The sequence below is a fragment of the Rhincodon typus genome, chromosome 10, assembly GCF_021869965.1.
Source record: "Rhincodon typus isolate 14 chromosome 10, sRhiTyp1.1, whole genome shotgun sequence".
Lineage (NCBI taxonomy): Eukaryota > Metazoa > Chordata > Chondrichthyes > Orectolobiformes > Rhincodontidae > Rhincodon > Rhincodon typus.
In genome coordinates this window covers 33,804,445-33,827,116 of record NC_063341.1, presented here as the reverse complement: position 1 = coordinate 33,827,116, position 22,672 = coordinate 33,804,445, and the positions used below count along the sequence as shown (strand labels likewise).

The following is a 22,672-nucleotide window of genomic DNA, read 5'->3' as shown; positions in this document are numbered from 1 at the left end:
GATTTTGTGTATGTGAACTTTCAAAAGTTACTTGATAAAGTGCCATCAATTTAACTTTGCTGGCAAGTCAAAGCTCCCTTGGGGCTTGGGAGGGGAAATAAAAAGGCAAATAACATTATGGATACAAAGTAGCCCGAGTGACATAAAACATACAAGTTATAAACTGTTCTTTTCCCAACTGAAGGTCAGTCAGCATACTGTGGTATTATTTTGAATGCTGGTACTAGGATTACTGCTTTTCTTGATCAGTGGTCATGACCTAGACTTGCGTATGGGGCACTATATTAGAATTTTGCAGATGACACAATTTAAATGTATTGTGAGCTATGACGAATATACTCTTCTTGAAGACATAGAGGCTGATGGAAAGGGCAGACAAGTGGCAGAAGAAATTTCATGTGGAGAAGTGTGACATAATGCATTTTAGTAGGAAGAACAAAGTGAGGGATTGTGAAATAAAGTAGACTTCTGAAAAGTTACAGAGGAACAGGTCTGGGGACATATGTGCATAAGTCACTAAAAGTGGTAGGATGGGTTGAGAAAGTGATTATAAAGGAAAATAGGATTGTGTGCTTCATAGAGTTTAAAGCAAGGAAATTATAATGACTCTTAATGAAGTATGGTTCAGCTCCAACTGGTCCTTTGTCTGGTTGTGGAAACAGTACTGTAGGGAGGTCAGAGAAGACTTATAAGAATGGCAGCATGGATGGATTGGGGAAGCTTTGGTTGTTTTCAAAACGACAAGATTTGACAGATGCTTTAAGATGTTTCAGTCATGAGACATTTAGAACAGTGGGTTGAAAGTAAGCTAATTTTAAGGGAAATGAAAAAAGAATCAAAGCTGATGAAACATTGCCTCCACTAGCTGCTGTTTAATATCATCTGGCATATGCTGCCTGATTATGATGAAGACTGAATTCAGTTGTGTATTTCAAAAGGATAATACGTAGGATTATAAAAAGTATATGATCCAAAAAGTCCATGCTTCTGAATTTGAGTCAATCCTTTCTCCTCTCAATCTATCATCACGACCCTTTCTTTCACCCTCCTTTTCTCCTCTGCTGGTCTGTTGTATGCTTAAATGCATATGTATTGTGTGCTTCAGCTGCTCCCCTGTGATAGCAAGTTTTTTTGCCACTCTCTTTGGGTGAAAATGTTTCTTCTGCATTTGTTCACGGTCAATTTCCATCTAAGCCCTCTGTTTATGCTGTCCACCGCAAGTGGAAATGTGTTTTTTTTTTTTGACCATTTTATTAAAACCCTTGAATCCCTAATCTGTGTTAGGTCATCCCCTCTGCTGTTTTTTTTTCAAAAGACACCCAGCCTATTAATCCCTTCCTGTTTTTTATATATATATACACACATCTCTAGTATCATCTTTAAACTTTTTATCCACTCTGCCCCGTGTCTCTATATCCATTTGTATAACGTTACAAACCGGATTCCATGAGTTATTCAAAGTGTGGTAATACCAAGGTTCAGTACAGATTTATCATAATTGTGCTACTTGAAAATATTGTCTCTGAAACCTAGTTGTTTTTTTACCAAATGGCCTTGCTCACACTTTTTTTTTTTTAAAATGATTTGCCGTATTTGTGCTCTGACATCTTGTTTCTTAATCTCCCCTTCTGAGCAATAAGTGACCTTCTTATTATTCCTACAATGATGTACTTGCTCATATTGATCTTTGAACTTCATTAGCCAATTATTTGTCCATTTTTAAAGTTTATCTATGTCCTTGTGTAATTTGCAGTCTTCCTCAGCATAATTAGTTGCTATCCATAAATTTTGAAATTGTTTTTTTTAATTCCAGTGTCTAACTTCTTTATGTAAATAAAGTGGAGTGATCTCCTCACACTCTGCTCCCTTTCTCTGCTTTTGAAGCCAGTTGGAAACCCATTCTTCTGTTGGCCCCCAACTCTGCATTCTCTGTGACCTCTTTGGATATCTTCAAATCTACCTGTTCAAACATGCTATGACGCATCTGAGAAAAGTGAGACTTGGACCCAAATCCTCTGGTCCAGAGAGAGACATGAAACTTCTTTGGCTCGGAACTGAGTGTTACCAACTAAGCCACAGCCGACACTTTGACCCTTTTTTAGTCTCTGTCTTTTCATGCTAAGTCTATTCAGCATGTTATTGAAGGTCTTTGGAAAATCCAAACAAATAGCACCTGCCTCTTTATCATTATCAAATCTCTTTACTTGAAGAAAGACATCAAGGTTGGACAAGTATGGTGTTTATTTTTGAAATTTATTAACTTGCTAGATGTTTCTTCTATACTTTGCTTCAGTAGGATTTCATTTTTCCGAAGCACCTAAGGTGAGAGTTTTGTAGGGTTATGGGGAAAAGGTGGGGAAAATGGACCCAGCTGAGTTGATTTTAGAGACCTTGCCTAATTCAACAGGCTAAATGGCCGCCTCCTGTGATCGCCTCATTCTAATGATGTGTGATTTTTTTTTTTTTTTTTTCCCCTAATTATATAGCATGTGTTGTTGCCAAAATGCTGATGTTCACTTTCAACCTTCTATATTTTGGTCATCTGCAATTCTGTTCCCCTGGTTCATACACTAATAATTTCTTTCAGGAATCAGAGATGGAAACTGAAGAGGAGGTAGATATTTTGATGAGTAGTGACATTTATTCAGCGACGTTATCTACAAAATCCATTACCTTTACACGTGCGCAGACAGGCTGGCTTTTCCGCGAGGATAAAACGGTATGATAGCTTCTGTCTGTGATTGCTAATTTTCATTAGATATGTGGTCTGTAATGTATAAATTAAATTTTCCACATCTTCAGCTTTGAGAAGTGCAGTGCTTGGCGGTATCCCCCTCGTAAATAACAATAAGCAGTGGTCTTTCAAATGCCTTGCATTCCATCACTGAGAGGAAGAGCAATTCTGCTGTTCATAAAGCCATTTGATGGGTGCCTGTTTACGGGAAATTTAAAAAGGAAAAAATTCACTACAAACAAGTTAATTGTCACTTTATTTATTGCTAGTTAGAATTGGTCCTAGAGAACATATATCTTAGACCATTAGGACTAGGACAAGGAATAGGCAATTCGGTCTGTCAGTCCTGCTCTGTCATTTGAGACAATCATGGCTGATCTCATTTTCGTCTCAACTCCACTGTCCCCACCTGTTTTCCATAACCCTTCAAACCAGTACTAATTAAAAATCCGTCTAACTCCCCCTTTTTTTTAAAATTTACTCAATGTCCCAGCATCCTCTGACATCTGTGGTGAATTCCACAGATTCACAACCCTTTTGAAGTAATTTCTCCTCATCAGTTTTAAATTTTCTATCCTTTATCCTAAAATTATGGCCTCTCCTTGTAAATTATCCCCAGTTGTGTCACTCCCCTTTAGCATCTTGCATACCTTAATTAGATCTGCTGTCATTCTACTAAACTCGAGTCTATTGGCTTAAACTGCTCAATCTCCCATCATAAGGCAAACCTCTCTTCTCAACAATCGAGTGAACCTCTTATGGACTGCCTCCAGTACAACTACATCCCTGTAGTAAGGGAACCAAAATTGTATGCAATACTCCAGGCATCATGGGTGTACGTCTAAATTCCTCCAATGTAAGGAGGGGTTAGGCCCCAAGGTATAGGAACATAATTAGGCTATTTAGCCCATTGAGTCTGCTGTGCCTTTCAGTAATGGCTCATATGTTTCCCAACCCCATTCTCCTGCCTTCTCCCTATTACCCTTGATACTAATTTAAAAACCTGTTGATCTCTGGCTTAAATACACTGTATGATTTGGCCTCAACAGCCTTCTGTGGCAATGAGTTCCACAGGTTCACCACCCTCTGCCTGAAGAAGTTTCTCCTCCTCTCCATTCCAAAGCATTTTCCCTCACTGAGGCTTTGCCCTTGGGTCTTAATCTTTGCTCCTAGTGGAGACATCTTCTCTCTATCCACTCTACCCAGGCTGGTCAGTATTCTAGAAGGCCTGCACATAACTCTCATCATGATCTGTACTCACTTCCAATTCCCTAACTCTAACCCCACATATTCCACACCTTTTGACTCTATAGTCACATAGATTTTTAATTTCATTGCTTAGTAATAAGGTGACCATGATCCCTCTGCCCACCTTCCTGTCCTTCTCAATTTGACATGTGTCCTCGGATATTTAGTTGCCAGCACTGATCCCCCCCCGCCCATAGCCACATCTGATTACCCATAACGTTCTACCTGCCAATTTCAATCTGCACTATAAGCTCATGTACTTTGTTTTGTATACCATGTACACGTACAACACCTTCAGCCTTGCATTGACTGTTTTCCCCCCTTCTCGTAATTGTCCCTTTTTTATCTGCTGTGCCTGATGTTTTGACCTCTCTCACCCTCTCCAATATTGAGTTCCAGATTGCTACCACCCTCTGAGGGAAAACAAATTCCTCACATCCCTTCTAAACCCCTATCGCTTTAAATCTCATCCCCACTTCTCCCCGGTCATTGATCCCTGCACCAAGGGTTCATGTTTTAGAGTTGTTTTTTTCCCCTGCCTACTCTGTGACCTTGAATTTTACAAAACTCGAGCATGTCACTCCTCAGTCTCCGGTGTTCCAAGACAAACGGTCTCAATCTATCTAATCCCTCTTCATAACTAAAACTCTCCAGTCAAGACAACATCCTGGTAAATCTCCTCTGCATCGCTCTTAAAATCTGAATTCCGGAACTGCACGTAATACTGTAGATGTGGCCTAATTTGTATTAGATATACTTCCAGTGTAACCTTCCTGTTCATAAACTCTATGCCTTGACTAATAAAGGTAAATATCCCGTGTGCCTCCTTAACAGCACTCTTCTTATTGGAATATAGAACAGTACAGTACAGGCCCTTCGGCTCACAATATTGTGCCGACCTTTTATCCTACTAAGATCAAACTACCCTGTATATACCCCACATTATACTATCCTCCATGTGCCTACCCAAGAGTCACTTAAAAGTCACTAAAGTATCTGACTCCACTACCACTGCCGGCAGCGCATTCCGCATGCCCACCACTCTGTGTGAAGAACCTACCTCTGATATCTCCCCTGTACCTTCCTCCAATCACCTTAAAATTATGCCCCCTCGTAATAGTCATTTCCGCCATGGGAAAAAGTCTCTGACAATCCACTCTACCTATGCCTCTCCTCGTCTTGTACACCGCTATCAAGTCACCTCTCACCCTTCTTTGCTCCAATGAAAAAAGCCCTAGCTCCCTCAACCTTTCCTCACAAGACCTGTCCTCCAGTCCAGGCAGCATCCTGGTAAATCTTCTCTGCACCCTGTCTAAAGCTTTCACATCCTTCCTATAATGAGGGGACCAGAACTGAACGTGGTATTCCAAGTGTGGTCTAACCAGCGTTTTATAGAGCTGCAGCATAACCTTGCGGCTTTTAAACTCCCTTCCCCTGCCAATGAAAGCCAACACACCATACGTCATCTTTACAACTCTAGCAACTTGGATAGCAACTTTGAGGGATCTGTGGAAGTGGACCCCAAGATCCCTCTGCTCCTCCGCACTGCCAAGAACCCTGCCATTTAATCCTGCATTCAAATTCGGCCTTCCAAAATGAATCACTTCACACTTCTTTTCTGGGTTGAATTCCATCTGCCACTTCTTTGCCCATCCTGTCAATGTCCCGTTGCAATCTACAATAGCCCTCCACGCTGTCCACAACTCTTCCAACCTTCGTGTCATCGGCAAACTTACTAACCCACCCTTCCACTTCTTCATCCAAGTCACTTATAAAGATCACAGAGTACAGGCCCCAGAACAGATCCCTGCAGAACACCACTGGTCACCAAGCTCCAAGCTAAGTTCTTTCCATCTTCTACCACTTCTGTCTTCTATTGGACAGCCAGTTTTGTATCCAGACAGCCAAATTCCCCTGAATCCCATGCCGCCTCGCTTTCTGAATGAGCCTACCATGTGGAACCTTATCAAATGCCTTGCTAAAATCCATATACACCATATCCACCATATCCACTGCTCTGCCTTCATCATCGATTTGTGTTTTGTCACATCCTCAAAGAATTCAATAACGCTTGTGAGGCATGACCTGCATCTCCCTCCCTCCACCACCCCGCCCCCGCACCGCCCAAAAAAGCCGTGCTGCCTTGTTTCTAATCAAACTGTGCTTTTCCAAATAATCATAAATACTATCTCTCAGAATCCTCTCCAATAATTTTCCCACCACAGAAGTAAGACTGACCGGTCTGTAATTCCCAGGATTATCCCTGTTCCCTTTCTTGAACAAGGAAATGACATTTGCCACCCTCCAATCATCTGGTACTACTCCAGTGGACAGTGAGGATGCAAAGATCATTGCCAAAGGGGCAGCAATCTCTTCCCTCTTGCGTTCTATTTCAGATACAGGTGTTGCTGGTAGATTAGACTGGTACTTGCTACCTATCCCTAATTACCCTTGACGCTTATAATGAGCCACCTCTTGAACCGCTACATTCTGTGAAATGTGGTAGACCCATAACAAGGAAGTTCCAGGATTTTGATTCAGCAACAGTGAAGAAATTGCAATATGGTTCCAAGTCAGGATATCTTGGAGGGGAGTTTGCAGGTTATAGTCTTGCTGTACATCTGCCTTTGTCCTGCCTAGTTGGCAGGTGTCACGGGTTTGGAAGGTGTTTTGTTTTGTTTCTACTTAAATGTGATGCTGTGCAGTTAATAAAATTGCCTAACTTTGAGAATAACAAATCTTTAAAGGAACGAGTTGGGAACTTCTTGGCAGATTTTTATTCTGTAAATGGCCTGGTTCTGGAATCGAGAAAGCGTCGTGAGCACCTTAGTGAAGAGGATATTCTAAGAAATAAGGCTATAATGGAAAGTCTGAGCAAAGGAGGAAACTTGATGGAACAAAATTTTGAGGTAAACCTCATTTTATTGAGTATCCTGTTTTAAATGAGAGTTAAATAAGATCAAATTTGTTTTTAAATTTGAGAATAAAATTGGGTTTCAAGTAACATGCAACTTGAATATTGCTGAAATTAGTTTCCTTATTGTATGAGTCTAAAATTGAACATATTGCTAGATGGATGCTGAGCTCTTTCTTTAATGAATAGCTGGCTGGAGAGACACTAAACATCACAAAGTATCTTTTTATATTGTCATGACTCTATCTGGAAATTGTGTCCTGTTCTTGGAATTGTTACAAAGATTGAACTAGGTAAAATTCCCCCATTTTGCTTGGTCTTTAGTCTGAGATAGAAACCTACTCTGTGTGCCTTCTGTACTTGAGTTACTATTTGTTAAAAGTAATTAAACTCTAACTACAGGTAAATAGTTATGGCATATAATATTACAAATTAAAACTCTTTTTCAAACTCTCCATTAGTCTCTCGTGCACCCATCTTACACGATTTGTATATTCAGGAATCATTATCATCTGTATGGTTGCGACCTGAACCTGTGTATCACCAAGCATTTGGCCGTTACATCTGTTTTGTATAGCTGATTCTTCCTGGCCTGAAGTCTGAGGCCACAGGTTGAGGGGCAACCATAGACATCAAATATGGCTGATCAAGTGGCTCTCCTGCTCATGCTGTCTGCCATAGGCATATAGGAACAATTTATGACTTCATAAATTCACCTGTTTGACCATGTTATCCATGCACAATCCATTGTCATGAAGTCCTAGCTAGATTTTCTAGTACAGTAGCAGAGACAGTACCTATTGTGCTGCAAGACCTCTCTGAATGCTCTGCATCCTATTAGAACCTCAACCAGCATTTCTAAGACTTCAGAAGTCCTATTTCAAAAGGTTATCTGGACAAGCAAAAAGCTGCAGATTTGACTTGAGTACTCCAAAAGGGAGGCCCATATTAAAGGTATAAACAATTGAATGGAAGTCTTTTCCCATCAAGTCCACTTTCTAGTAGATTACTGTAGATCATTAAATCTGAATCCCGATGGATCCCATTATAACTGTAAATGGAGTTGTAAAACCCTGCAAAAGCCCTTCAGTCCAATTAGTCCATGCCAACCACAATCCCAAACTAAACTAGTCCCACTTGCCTATACTTGGCCATATCCCTCCAAACATTTTTTTATGAATTTATTCAAATGTCTTTTAAACATTGTAAATGTACCCGCATCTACCACTACTTCTGGCAATTTGTTCCACACATGAACACTGCTTCTAAAAAAAAAAAAAAAAATGCCCCTCTTTTTTATAAATCTTTCTCCCCTCACCTTTTAATGATATGCCCCCTAGTCTTGAAATCCCCCACTGTAGGGAGAAGATACCTGCTATTCACCTGAGCTGTACCCCTCATGATTTATGGAAGCTTTTAATTCAATTTAGTGGCCGTTGTGAAATTAACTGCCTGGCATCAGGGCTTCCATGCAGGGTGGAGATCCAGCCACCAAGAACTCGCTGCCCTTCAGTTCTAACTGTACATTTGGGAGTTGCGGCCTCTCCCTGCCAGTAGTGGCAACAACATAGCTGCCCTGGAATCCAGAGTGGGTCAGGCTTGTTGGGGCTAGTCAGGCAGTCTCTAATTTTGGCTCAGTGTTGTAGAGGGAGGGGAGTGCCTTTATTGTGGATCTCAGGGTGTGAGATCAGGAGTCCAAAGCTTCAGCTTTGACTTCCAACCAGGACTTGATGGCCAAGGAAGGTGTGTTCATACACAGCTATCAGGTTATCCACCTATAAATCTTTCCAACACCTTTTAATGGCAGGCATTAAGAGTGGAGATTCCTGATAACCTGCATGATGGAAAGAATATCGGAGCCCCTTTCATTTCATATGGAAGATCCACACTACAGCATGCTTATAAAAGCTCACCATTGACTCCAAATGATTTGTAAGACCATCAGTTTTTGAGTGAATAGGGAGAAAGAAACAGTTAAGATATGGTTACTAGCAAGATAGTTGATTATCTAAAGCACTGGGTGTTAGAGTATTGGAGACATAATGCACAATTTCTGTAGGCAGTGTAATATAAAACAAATATATATTGATGTTTTGTGTTGAAGGGAAGGATGAAATTGAAGACCAACTAGGCAACGCACACAAATAGATCTTAGGAGACAAAAGGGTGCAAAGTGTACACTCCCATTTAACTTTTCAGTTAGGGCAGTACATGACTGGCTTTGGGCTACCAAATTCTGATATTGCTTTCTAGTTGTTGCAAATTTATGTGCAGCCCAATTTTGTGGTTGGTTTATTTCATTGCCTACTGGTCTTCAGAGAAGCTTGTAATTTGTTCTGATTGAAATCCATTTATTAAATTTGACACATTAAAACAGTTACAAACTACCTTTACATTGGAAATATTGTAGCTTTGGGAAGATGTTCGCCCAGTGGTATTATTGCTGCACTGTTAATCCAAAAATAAAAGACCCAGGTAATGTCCTGAGACCCGGGTTTGATTCTCACCACGGCAGATAGTTTGAATTAAATGAAAAATCTGGAATTAAGAGTCTAACAATGACATGGATCCATTTGTCAATTGTTGGAAAAACACATCTGGTCCACTTAATGTACTTTTGGGAAGGAAACTGCTATCTTTAGCTGGTCTTGTTTACATGTGACTTCAAACCCACAGCAGTTTGGTTGACTCTTAATTGCTCTGGGCAATTGGGGATGGGCAATAAATGCTGACCTAGCCAGTGATGCCCTCATCCTGTGAATTCTAACAAAATGTACATGGGCGTGAAGGAATCCTCCCAAAGGAGGATTGTACCCGATGTGAGACGTTGACTAGATTAACGCCACTAATGTTGCTTTCTCTTCAGAAAGCACCTATTTTTGAACAAGTCAACAGGAACTCCCAGACAGAGAATTGAACAAAATAAAAAGCAGTTTGTTGATTTGTTCTGTATATACACTGAATTGCTGCTGCAACTTCCAGATCACTTGGTATCAATGAAATGATTTCAAACCGAAAGGAGGTATGAGCACACAGCTGTTTGTCAAAGCTCAATTTGTATCTTTACAAGTGGCGGTTTTGAATCCAAAGTTTTAGTAAAATCAAAACCTGTAGCTCAAATAAACAGAATTTACCAATAACCATTACATTAACATTGTTCACTTCAAGTTTTACAAATTCCTGCAGATGAAACACTGAGCAGTAGGATGAAGTGCAGGAGCAGGAGTGTGCCATTCAACTCCATTCTGTTGAAGGCTCCAGTTGTCTTGGAAATCTTGCCACAAGAGTGGCACTAGGTTTTGTATGCAAAGGTGCTTTTATATTTTGTGCCTTAATAGTCTAATCATATTTAAAGGTTTCTACCTTGTTCTTGATTTGCACTCCAGAAAAATTAATTTCACCTTAAACTATCAAAAACTGGTTAACCTATTAAACCGGTTGAGTAGATCAGTCCATTCCTTCTCTTTCTAAGTCCAAAGAGAAATACAATTAAAGCTTATATACATGTTGTCCTAATTTAACTACTTCAGATGCAAAAGCCACACCTTTTGAGATTAGTATGCAGTGTGATGCCCAATAATAAATGCATTGCTTAAGATGAGGTTTCAGTAAAGCTGTATGCAACTTGTTTTTCTGTTTGTTTATTGGTGTAGATGTCACTGCTTGAGTCAGCATTTATTGTGTGTCATTGGGAGCCGCTGCCTTCAATTACCGCAGTCCATTTTAGTGCAAGCAGATCTACATTGCTATTAGGGAGGGAGTTCCAGGATTTTGACCTGGTGTCACTGAAGAAATACTGAAGCGTTTCCAAGTCTAGATGGTGAATGGCCTGGAGGGGAGTTTGCAGTTTGCGGTGTTTCCAGTTGTCTCATGCCCTCGTTATATGTGTGGGAGGTGCTATCCGAAGAGCTTTGGTTTTTCTTTTTCTTTTTTTGCAGTGCAGTTTGTAGATTGCTCAGTAGTACAACACTGTTGCTTTGGTGTAGGAGGGAGTGAATGTTTTATGAATGCACTACCAATCAAGCAGGCTGCTTTGTCCTAAATGATGTCAAGCTACTTGAAGGTTGTTGGAACTACATTCATCCAATAAAGTGAGCAGGCTTCCATCACACCAGGTTTGTGTTTTTGTAGATGATGGACAGGTTTTGGGGAGTCAGGAAGAGAGTTATTTGCAGGATTTCTAGCCTCTGACCTGCTGTAGCTATAGTAATTACATATCCAATCCTTCAGTTCTGGTGAGTGGTAACCCCCAGGATGTTAGTGAGGGTTTCAGTGATGGTTTCACAGTTGAATGTGAAAGGGTGATGGTTAGATTATCTTTTTACCTGGCACTTGTGTCGTGAATATTACTTGTTACATGTCAGTCCAAGCCTGGATTTTGTCCGGGCTGTATTACTTTCTCACATGTACTGCTTCAGTACATAAGGAATTGCGAATGATGCAAAACATTATGCAATCATCCATGAACATCCCCACTTCTGACTTTATGATGGAGGGAAGGTCATTGATAAAACATTTAAAAGATGGTTGTGCCTTAGGAGTTCTTCAGTGTCGAATCTACGAAGATGTCCTTGACCTCCAACAACAGTAGACTATTTCCTTTGTTTCCTTCCTGCCCCTCTGCTGCTTGGCCTGCTGTGTTCATCAGGCTGTACACCTTGTTATCCATGGTTTCCTTTGTGCTGGATGTGAATCTGATCAGCAGAGAGATTCCCCTGGTTCCTTGATACCACACTTGATCATGTGGCCTTGATGTCAAAGCCTATCACACTCTGGAGTTCAGCTCCTTTGTCTGTGTTTGAACCAAGGCTGTAATGATGTCAGGACCTGAGTGGCCCTAGTGGAACCTGAACTGAATGTCCATGAGCATATTATCACTAAACTAGTGCTGCATGAGTTTACAGAGGGATTCAGACAAGCTAAGTGAGTGGGCAAACTCTTAACTGATGGAATATTTGTAAGAAGGTGTGAGTGTGTGTCCTTTTGGCAGGAAGAATATAGGACCTGAATAAGCGAACGAAGGAAGACTGCACAAAGCTACACCACAGAGGGATTTGGATATCCTTGTGCAGAATTTTTTGCTTTGAAAGCTAGTTTAAAAAAACAAAAAAAAAAAGTTCAGGTAATGAAGGCAGATGGAATGTTGCCCATTATTTCAAAGGGAGTGGAGTATAGAAATAGAAAATCGAGCTAAAACTATACAAGACACTACTTCGACCACTGAGATAGCAAGAACTTTAGATGCTGGAAGTGATTCATTTTTGGTACAAATAGTGTAGACAGACAATATGAAATAAAAGGATACACTTTTTTCAAAGGGTTGCAGGAACAGAGAAACTAGAGCGGGGTGTATACGTGTATAAATCATTTGAAAGTAATAGGCCAGGTTGAGAGAGTAGTTAATAAAACACAATATCCTACATTGTGTCCCTATTAATAATATCGTTGCTTTTACACATTTTATTAGGTGTATAGGTTTGGCTTCCAGTATTATTGCATCCAATTCAGGGTTCCGCACTTTAATGCCTTCACATCCACCTTAGAGACTACAGTAAAATACAATAAGATGGTTCCAGAGATGAACTTCAATTACGTAGAAAGGTTTGCGAAGTTGGGACTCTTCTCCTTGGAGATGAGATGGTTGAGAGGAGATTTTGAGGTATTCAAATTCTTGAGGGGTCTAGGCTGAGTAAATGGTGGAAAAATGGCAAGAACAAGTGAGGATTGATTTTTTTTTTGGGTGATTAGCAAAGGAAACAATGAAGAATTTTTTTTAACATTGAGTAATTAAGATCTGAAAACTCTGTCTGAGACTAGTAGAGATGGATTCAATCAAGGCTTTCATTAAGGAATTAGGTTGTATCTAGAAACGAAGAATGTGCAGTGTTAAAAGGAGAATGTGGGGGAGTGGCATTATGTAAGTTGCTCCCATGGAGAGTCAGCGCAGACATGATTGGCTGTCTGAATGTTCTCCTGTGCCATAACATTTGTTTTGTTTTCTGTTTCAAATTCAAATGGTATACTGTTATAATTTTAATTGTTCAAATTTCAAGTAATGTCGGCTTTCATTGGAGAAACTAGTTACCTGAACTAGTTAATACCTGATAAGTTAATGACCCATTGCTAACATTGACTTTTTCGCCACAAGTCATTGTGTTTTGTTGTTCCTTGTATGACATACCTACAGTAACGAAATGGCAAATCCTGACTCACTGTGAAAACACTGTAGGGGAATATTAACTGTAATAAAGTTTCCTGTTGGCTTTTTTCCACGAAAAATCCTTTATGCCCACAAATCTAATACAAATTGCTTATGTTAACTTATCATGTAATTCTGCCCACTTAGAGGTACAGAGGCTAGAAACCATTTTAATTTGAATGCCCCTTTCCAAAAGATTGATTCTGTAAATAAAAACCAAAAGAACTGTGGCTGCTGTAAATCAGGAACAAAAGCAAAGTTGCTGGAAAAGCTCAGCAGGTCTGGCAGCATCTGTGAAGGAAAAAACAGTTAACGCTTCGAGTCCGGTGACCCTTCCTCAGAACGGTTCTGAGGAAGGGTCACCGGGTCCGAAACGTTAACATGATTCTGTAAATGTTTTACCCACTTTGTTCTGCTAAAGCCAAAATAATTCCTTTGCTGTCACCAAGTGGCCTTGTACAAGAACTGTAGGGCATTTTATCATTTCATTTTTAAGCCTCATTTTACAAGTGCTGAAAATATTGCTTGTAGATTTGGGGAATATTTGCCTTTAATTTTGAAGCTATTTGTACATTCTAACAAACTCAAAGCAAAAACTGAGTATATTAAAGCAATAAAATTACAACTTTTTCATCCATTGCTGTGAGAAAAGGAAATTGTTTTTGAATTGTTAGCACAGATTCCTTTTCTGTATGTTCCTAATCTATTCAGCCTGTTAGCTGCTTAACAATCTGAATCGTAAGATGCTGCACCCAGAATTGTTTTACACTCCGTCTGCTTTCTTCTTTTCCTCTATTGCTGTTTTCGGGCTTAACTGATCACTTGTGTTATGGACATGATATTTTAAATGAGGGTGTCAAGAGTGCTTTTTTTTTCTAGTAATGTCTTAACTTTGAGCCTGTCACCTGTTTAAAAATCAGCCCAAACTAGTCAACTGTTGCTACTTCAGGGTTTGCATGCCACAGTTTTGTCCCCCTTGATTCTCCTAGATTTTGTAAGCTGTTAAATGCTTTGAAATAAAAAATTTGGTATGCTGAAGGAAGAAACATTATGAAAAGGAAAGAGCAGATTTCTTTAGACCTGTGGATGGAATAACTGTTAGACGTGGTTATGGATCAGCAATAACCCTAAACCAGCACTGTCAATAACCTACAAATATTCTGGAATTGTTGACATCATTTCTAGACTATGTATTTTCAGTAGGAGACATCTTTACTGTAACAGTCGAAATAAGGTGGCGTTTCTGACTTCTTGATTGTTCACTTTTTTTGTTTGCTGAACATTCATGTGAACCAGCACCAAAGAAATGAGGCATTGTGGGTTTATGCTGGCATCAGGGCAAACTAAAATATTGTTATTCAGGAAACGTTGAAAGCTATAATTTTCAGTAGATGGAATCTGAGGTTTGTAGGAGTCTAGCACATATGAAGTTGCCCTATAGGGATATTTAAAGTTTTGAATAGTTGAACATTTTATTCCTTTTACAGCCTGTTCGTAGACAGTCACTCAGCGCCCCACCTGCTAACACAATCACTTGGGAGGAGTACATCTCAGCAGAGTCTGGAAAGTAGGTATAATGGAATTGCTAGCAGATGTTACAATATTATTTGTGTTGTTAGCAGAAAATACTTGAAGTAGACTTTTTTCCTATTCACATTAGCATTCACCTGGAGTTTCTGGATAGTTTTGTTTTCCCCTTGTTCAGTATGTGCTATCAGATAAGTAAAACCTATTAATACACTGAATTACAATGGCACAGATCTTCTGGTCTCCAGATAGATTAAGCAACTTTCGGGGCACGATGGTCATGCAGGAATTGCCTGAAAGTTTGAACTTCTGGGCTCACTGACTTTGGATCTATTGATGCGCATTTATTTTACTTTATTTTTTTGATAACTGTTCCATAAACAGAACAGAAGTGTTGTCGTCCTTGGCAGTTCTCCAAATTGCCTTCCCAATTGTACTCTCTCACTAACCCTCTGACTGTTCTGAAGTGGGTTTGCCACTAGACTCTTGCCCCCTTCACTCCAACTTTACCAACTAACCCAACCCAAATGCCTCTGACTTATCCCCCAAACTTGACTAGACTTGATTCTATCACCTTTTATATGGCTGTGACCCAGTCACCTATTCAGTTGCCATCGTACCCCTCTCTGCAATTTTACAATGTCTCAGAAATCTAGCCACCATAATTTTAACAGAATTTTAGTAGCAGAATCCCCTATGCAACATGTTTGAGATTGGCTAGAGCTGTTCCCAAATGCAACATTTTAAGCATATTTCAAGCAGTTCTGCAAAGTTCAAACAATCCAGAACTTTGAAACCTGTTTTAATAATGTGCTGGGATTATACTTGTCAAAGATAAGTGAAACCTCTGCTCGATGTCTCCCAGAGCTTGCTCTGGTCTATGCTGTAATGTTGGATTATAACTTTAGAACTGCCATGGAAACTGGAAACTACTTTATGGTGATGTTAGTGATAATAGAAATGCACATTATATCTTGAGTGTGTCTTTTTTTTTGGGACAGTATTTTTCCAAGGTTTCTAAAGCAAGGGATTTTTTTTGTTTTCTCTTTTATTTGCTTAATCACTGATATTTAGGGATGCATTTTCTTCAATTGCTTGGAAAACTGAGTTATTTTCAATATTTCTCAGTGGCTTTTTTTTTGTATTAAAACTTGTAATGGGAAAGAAATCTTGGTTTGCTGCACTGATGATCTTGGTTAATATGCATGCTCCCCTTTTTCATATATAATAAATCTTATTTTCTCTTCTACATTGTATGTAATTATTTCAACTGTTCTCTAATGTAACTCCACATTTCCATTTAGGGCTCCTCATCTAGGAAGAGAATTGGTCTGCAAAGAGAGCAAAAAAACATTCAAAGCCACCATTGCCATGAGCCAGGAGTTTCCTCTGGGCATTGACTCGTGAGTCGTGTTGTATGACATACCATCATTTTCTTGCAGATGTGTTGTAAATACAAAACACATAATTCTTTAGTGTACAAACAGAAATTAACCAATAAAAGGCAGATTAACATTTTATAAAATTTCCAGTCAAAATCACTTTTTTGCTTCTTTGGTTTTCCTCAGTGTTCAAACTGAATTATTTGGTTGAAATGTTGTCTTCTGGTGTAAGAGAAATTAACTTGCAGAGTTGACATCTAAAGATAATTAAAAATATCTTTACATGCCCTCTCCTAACATGGAGATTTTTTATAATGAAACTTCAGTTTAGTTATACTAAGAAGGTCACTTGCAGTAGGTTCTGTTCCTGCTCTTGCATAATATTAACTGGCACCAAATGTCTTTCAATGATTACCCATGTGCATTAATCTGCGAAGTCTAAGTCTTAAAATTCTTTTCCTTGTTTTCAAATCTCTCCATGACTCCTCCTCCTCCTCCTCCCCTTTACATTATTGCCTCCAAGGTATCTTTCTTTTAAATTCTAGCCCCTTGAGCTTCTCTGATTTTGATCACTCCCACCATCTGCCTGCGCTTTTTAGTTGATTGGGCCCAAGCCCTTCATACACTTTTTATTTCTCTGTTAGCCACTTTCCTTTTCGGGCACTCCTTTTAAATTCTACTACTTTTGACCAAGTTTTGGTATCCGAACTAGCATTTCTTTGTGGCTCAGTATCCTGTAGTGCTCTAGTCTTATGAAGAGCCATTCGAACTGTTTTATTATATTAAAAGGTGCTACGTGTAACACAACTGTGTTTGAACTGAAATGAAGATTTTAACCAGTTCGTTTGTCAATGGGTGGTGTCTCATTCCTTGATTTTTAAATTACAGGTGTTATCGCGCTAATATTAGAACCCTGTGTAACAATCTCAAATCAATTGAAAAGCATTTTTTATATTTTCCTGACTTTTACTGTGGTTGTTTGATTTCTGGCTTGCTAACATTTCTTCTTTTTTCTGTTGATCTTTCACTAAAAGGTTACTGAATGTTTTAGAGGTCGTAGCACCCTTCAAGCACTTTAATAAACTCAGAGAATTTGTTCAGATGAAGCTTCCACCAGGATTTCCTGTTAAACTAGGTAAATAATAAGATAATGGTAAAATGGGGAACCATGTGCTTATTGGTCGTAGTGGAATAGAATTCTGCCTCTAATCATCCACAGTGCCATATGGTTATTCAGTTTTGAGCTGCCATATCTGTTTAATATTGCTGTAGTGTCAGACACTTCCACATAATGTCACATTTCTTTGAATTTATACATTAGATATTAAGCCTGACATTACTAACTTTCTGCCACTGAAGAAGTGTAACAGTCTCTTTTCATACAAGGCAGGATATCTGAGATAATTCAAGATCTGATCATATTTCAGCAATCACTCCTTGCACTCGTCCTTGGGTTTCACTCTTATTTTGTCAAACATCTATATAATTTCAGCAGTGCTCAGGAATTATAACAGGAACCCTTATTCTGTATACTTAGCACTACAAAATGTGCTTTCATGTACAGTGAACTGATCTTGTGTCGATAGGACGCAAAATAAAGGAAGGTGTGAACAGGCTGATTTCAAATAATCAATGAAATACTGCACAAAAGGTTAAATCCTGCAGTAGGTGCTCATGGTGTTGGAGGTGGGATATTGGCATGGATAGAGCATCGGCTGATGGGCAGGAAACAGCTAATGGGGATACAAGGGGTGATTTTTCAAGTTGATGACTTGTAGCCAGTGGGGTTCCATAGGGATCGGTGCTGGGACCACAATTGTTTACAATATGCGTTAATTGTTTGGAGGAAAAAAAGCAAATATACTGTATCCAAAATTGGCACATGGGGTATACTGCAGGAAAATGTGAAGTTGTTCATTTTGGAAGGGAGAACAAAACAATGTTTTAATAGAGAACCTGCAGAAAGGTGTAAAACAAAGGGATTTGGGAGGGTTTTGTGTACAAAGTGCAGAAAGTTAGCTCAGGTGCAGCAGGTAATCAGGAACGCTAATGGAATGTTGGCTGTTATTTCGAGGGGCTTGGTGTATAAGAGAACTCATGCTGCAACCGTACGAAGTGCGCAACTATACAGAGTGCTGGTGAGAGCACATCTGGAGTACTATGTGCAGTTTTGGTCCCCTTATTTAAAGATATTACTTCATTGGAAGCAGTTCAGAAGAGTTTCAGTAGGATGATCTCTGGTACAGAGAGATCTCCTTTCCTATGTTAAACTCTGAAGACAATGCTGCTCTTTCCATAAAGCTCAGCTTAGTGTAAGATCTTGGTATTATTCAATGTGGGAGCATCACATGCTGGAAAGTCTTCAAACAGTTGAAAGCCTTAACTTCTGTTGAAGAACAAAGAAACAAAAGACATTTGTTTTTGGGAACAAATGGGCTATTTAGCTTTTGGAGGAGTAACAAATATACAGGCAACAAATGAACACTTCCCTAAACTTGCACCTGTTGGAATCTGGTGTCAGCTAAGTCCTGTCTGACTTGTTGCACCCAACACTGCCCAGCCCTCTGAAGGCTGCTGTCCCAGTTCCTCAATGTCCATCACCTCCTGTCTTTCCCTGCTTTAGTTGTGCAGTACCCTGCCTGGAATGTACTTAAGACCACCACCACCAGTACCCTGCCTGGACCAATTCACTCATCAAAACTTCATCTTCAGCATGCCTATCTTCTGTGATGGACTATATTGTATCAATGCTTCGGTCTCCAAGGGTTATCAGCCCTGGTTGCAGTATGTAACTCTGTCTCAATTAACCATCCTTATTAGGCTTCTGGCCCTTGAAACGAAGCAGAAAGAGGAGTCCTTGAGTATATAGGCATTATGGCAACTCCCAGGGTCCTTGCTGCAGACTTCTAAGATATAGTACTGATGATCACCAGGATGCCTGGTACTGATGATCCCAAATGATTTGGGCATTGATGGAGTAGATGTTTTTACGTTGAAGTCAGCTGGTCATGATGTGGCACTTCCAACTCAACGAGTGTACAGTCTGTGGAGTTTTGAGGGAGGGCTGGTCCTGGGCTTGTTGGCACACCTGTTCCTCCTCCATTTCTCTGTGCCTTTGCACAGTGGCCACAGTGACTATGATTCTTCTGTGGCTGAATCCATTGGTGGTGATTGTGATGGGCTTGTGTACAGCTAGAAGCTGAACATGTCCTTCAGGTACTGAGAGCAGTCAGAATTTAGCATTGTTCTGTCCAGTTGGACATGGAGGAGGCCGAAAAGGAAGATCATGGAGTGCCTGTATCAACTTTTGACATGGAGACCTTGTTCTGATGTACGCAGCACATGTTATGACATGCAAATACAGTAGGAGATTCTAAAATACAGTAGGGCTACTGCAATCTTGTCCTTTCACCTTGCATCACTTGAAAGGCAGCATTACAGGAAGGATGTGGAGGCTTTGGAGAGGGTGCAGAAGAGGTTTACCAGGATGCTGCCTGGATTAGAGGGTATGAGCTATAAGGAGAGGCTAGAAAAAAACTTGGTTTGTTTTCTTTGGAGCAGCAGAGACTGATGGGAGACCTGATAGAAGTCCATTAAAATTGAGATGCATAGACAGGGTTAATGGTCAAAATCTTTCCCCCAGAGTTGAAATGCCTAATACTAAGGGGCCAGCATTTAAGGTGAAGGGGGAAAGTTCAAAGGCGATGTGAGGGGCAAGGTTTTTTACAGTCTTGGGAGTCTGGAACGCACTGTCGAGTGGTGGTGGAGGCAGATATGACAAGGGCATTTAAGGACTTTCGATAAGCACATGAACATGCAAGGAATGGAGGGATATGGAGCAATGGTAGGCAGAAAGGATTAGTTTTATTTAGCATCCTGTTTGGCACAACGTTGTGTGCCAAAGAGCCCGTTCCCGTGCTGTACAGTTCTATGTTCTATGTTAGAGTGTATTTGCAGTTCAAGGTGATAAGAAATCCAGCTTCATGCCCTTGTGCAGTCTGAGAACTTGGATTGCCTTTGTGTTGTGGCCTGGGGGTGCCACTTTTGAGATCACCACCTGTGGCTACTTCTGCTTCACAGATGACAGGTCACTTGGTATCGACTCGTGACATGGTCAAGATTACTTATGACCAGGAGTTGTAACCCACATGGTTGGATAGTGCATTTCTTTGTTGCACTGATTTGTTACCCTCACTCGTTTGAGTGTCCGCATATCCCAATCCAACATTTTCAATTTGTGTATTGATTTCCCAGGGTTACCCCCAAGTCCTGGCCCTATAGCTTAACTATACGCTAACCATAATGCTGTACATGTACATACCACCTTTCTCAAAAGCTAGGGTGGTGGTGATTGTCAAAGGACAATCCCATCTCTGTGCAACAGGTTGGGGCATGATCATCTCCCACCCTTTTTTAGTTATCCTCTCTGTATCCCAGTATGCCACCTCCAGTCTCCAATATTGGCTACTCTATAATCTGTGTACCAGAGTGGTCACCCCTGATAACCCTCCCCCTTGACTTTCAGGGGGTAGGGCCCCAGCATTACCCATAGACTGCCCTTGTGACTGACGTAGAATGGCAACACACATTTTTGAGTGACCAGACCCTGGTTAGTATCTGTGCATCTCTCTGACCTGTTTGCTGCTAATCTTCAGATTGGTTGTACTGGATCTGCATGAATAACCATGGTCTGCTCCCAAGACTACAGTGATACAGGAGCCCTGACTGGCACAAGCGGCCAACTGTCTGTGTCCAGTTTCCTGCACCAGAATCAGGTGCTGCCATTGACTGACTTTGGCAGTAGTCACCCTTGACTTGACCAAGGACCACTGCCCTCAGACCTTGATGTCCACTTGTTTGAAACATATATAAAGTGTTGTTTAAACTGCTGGTACATGCTTTGATGTGACATTGATATCAAACAGTGCCATATAACAATGTGAATGCCCTTGACTGACCACTGCTGACAGTGATGACAAGCTACCTGGCTTTGTGTCTGCACTAAAGGGCAGAGCAAGCCTGAAGTACTGTGAGCCTGTATGTTCTGATGAGATGGCATAGCACAAGACCAGGCAGGAATGCTATAAGTATTAAAGTGACGAGCCCTGAGGTGCACCATGCCCTGATGAATGAGAAGCATGCCCGTCTGCACACGAATTGGCCTGGCAGCAACATTTCAAGATAACGTGACGGTGCATTCCAGTATTCTGCATTGAAGAACTGTTTGCAGTTAGTACAAAATATGGCATAGTGGTACGGTGAGGCTGGTGCATGTCCAGTGCTGACCTCCTGTGGACAGGGAGTGGTGGTGTGGTCAGTCACTGCTCATGAACCCTGAGATGCTGGGGGACTGCTGGCCAACATGGAGGCTTGTAGGACAAGCACAGAGCTGGAGCAGCCGGGTATCTGCTCTGACCTTCATATCAGGAACTGTTGCAAGCATTATTAAGATATATTTACATAGTAAAAGGGCTCTTGCTGATAACTTGTAACCAGGTTGTCATCTTAGCATGTTTCCCAACTGACTCATCCTTGCCCATGTCATCATGGGTGAGGAAAATTCCACCTGTGGAGTTTGTGAAAAATGGAAAGTAACAGCATGTTCAAGGATTTTGAAGAGAATTGAGTTTGGAGATGAGGTGATAATTTGAGGCAACGGGTGTTAGAGGTAGGTTTTTCAGGTGGGGATGGTGACAGACTTGAAGGCGAGAAAAATACCAAAGAGGAAGGTTATTGGTAACATCTGTCAACATGAGATGAGAAAGGAAAGTTGGGGAATCTGTAATTTGGTTAGCAGTAGGGTTCAGGGAACAGAATTGGGTCAGCTACTTTGTTGAAGGGAGATAAATGCTTAGCAGTCCAAATTTACATTCTGGAAGGAGGAGCCTTCCCTTTGATATGCCTGCATGGCAAAGTTTGACCCTGGGGAATTGATGGGAAAACGACCCATTAAGTATTGAAGCAACCTTTTGAAATCAAAAATTGCGGTTTTGGTCCTCATCTAGTCAAATTATTCTACCCAGCAAAATCCATCCTATTTAAGAATCTGCCCAAATAGATAGGTGCTTTAGGAAGGACTTTAAACTTGAAAGCGTTCAGAAAAGATTTACCAGAATGATGCCAGGATTGGAGGGTTTGAGCTGTAGGGAGAGGCTGAATAAGCGTTGGCTTTTTCCCTGCAGTGCTAGAGGCTGAGGGGTGACCTTAGAAGTTTACAAAATGATGAGGGGCATGGATACAGTCAATCGTCAGGTCTTTTCTCTAGGGTAGGGGAGTCCAGAACTAGAGGGCATAGGTTTAAGGTGAGAGGAGAAGGATTTAAAAGGGACCTAAGGGGCAAGGTTTTCATGCAGCGTGGTGTGTACATGGAACGAGCCACCAGAGGTGGTGATGGAGCAGGTAGAATTCCAACAATTGAAAAGCATCTGTATGGGTACATGAATAGGAAGAACTTAAAGGGATTTGAGCCAAATCCTGGCAAATGGAACTGGATTAGTTTAGGATATTTGGTAGGATGAATTGGACCAAAAGAGTCTGTCTGCATGCTGTATGACTCCAGGTAGGGTCCTATGTAAGAAATGCTTAATTGTAATTTTTCTCCATTTTTAAATCTATAGTTTGGTTTGTGCATTGCTAAAATGCAAATTTGAAAGGCAGCAAGTAATACA

The 22,672-nt window shown here is 40.5% G+C and overlaps 1 protein-coding gene across 1 annotated transcript in view; it reads left to right on the top strand.

The window, feature by feature from the left end:
- The window catches only part of ankrd13c (ankyrin repeat domain 13C), a 90,987-nt gene that overhangs the window by 65,604 nt on the left and 2,711 nt on the right, over positions 1-22,672 (top strand). Inside the window, exons 8-12 of the mRNA XM_020522495.2 lie at positions 2,588-2,719; positions 6,730-6,891; positions 14,583-14,662; positions 15,927-16,025; positions 17,039-17,139. Coding sequence (XP_020378084.2) covers positions 2,588-2,719; positions 6,730-6,891; positions 14,583-14,662; positions 15,927-16,025; positions 17,039-17,139 — 574 coding nt within the window. The remainder of the gene's footprint in view (positions 1-2,587; positions 2,720-6,729; positions 6,892-14,582; positions 14,663-15,926; positions 16,026-17,038; positions 17,140-22,672) is intronic.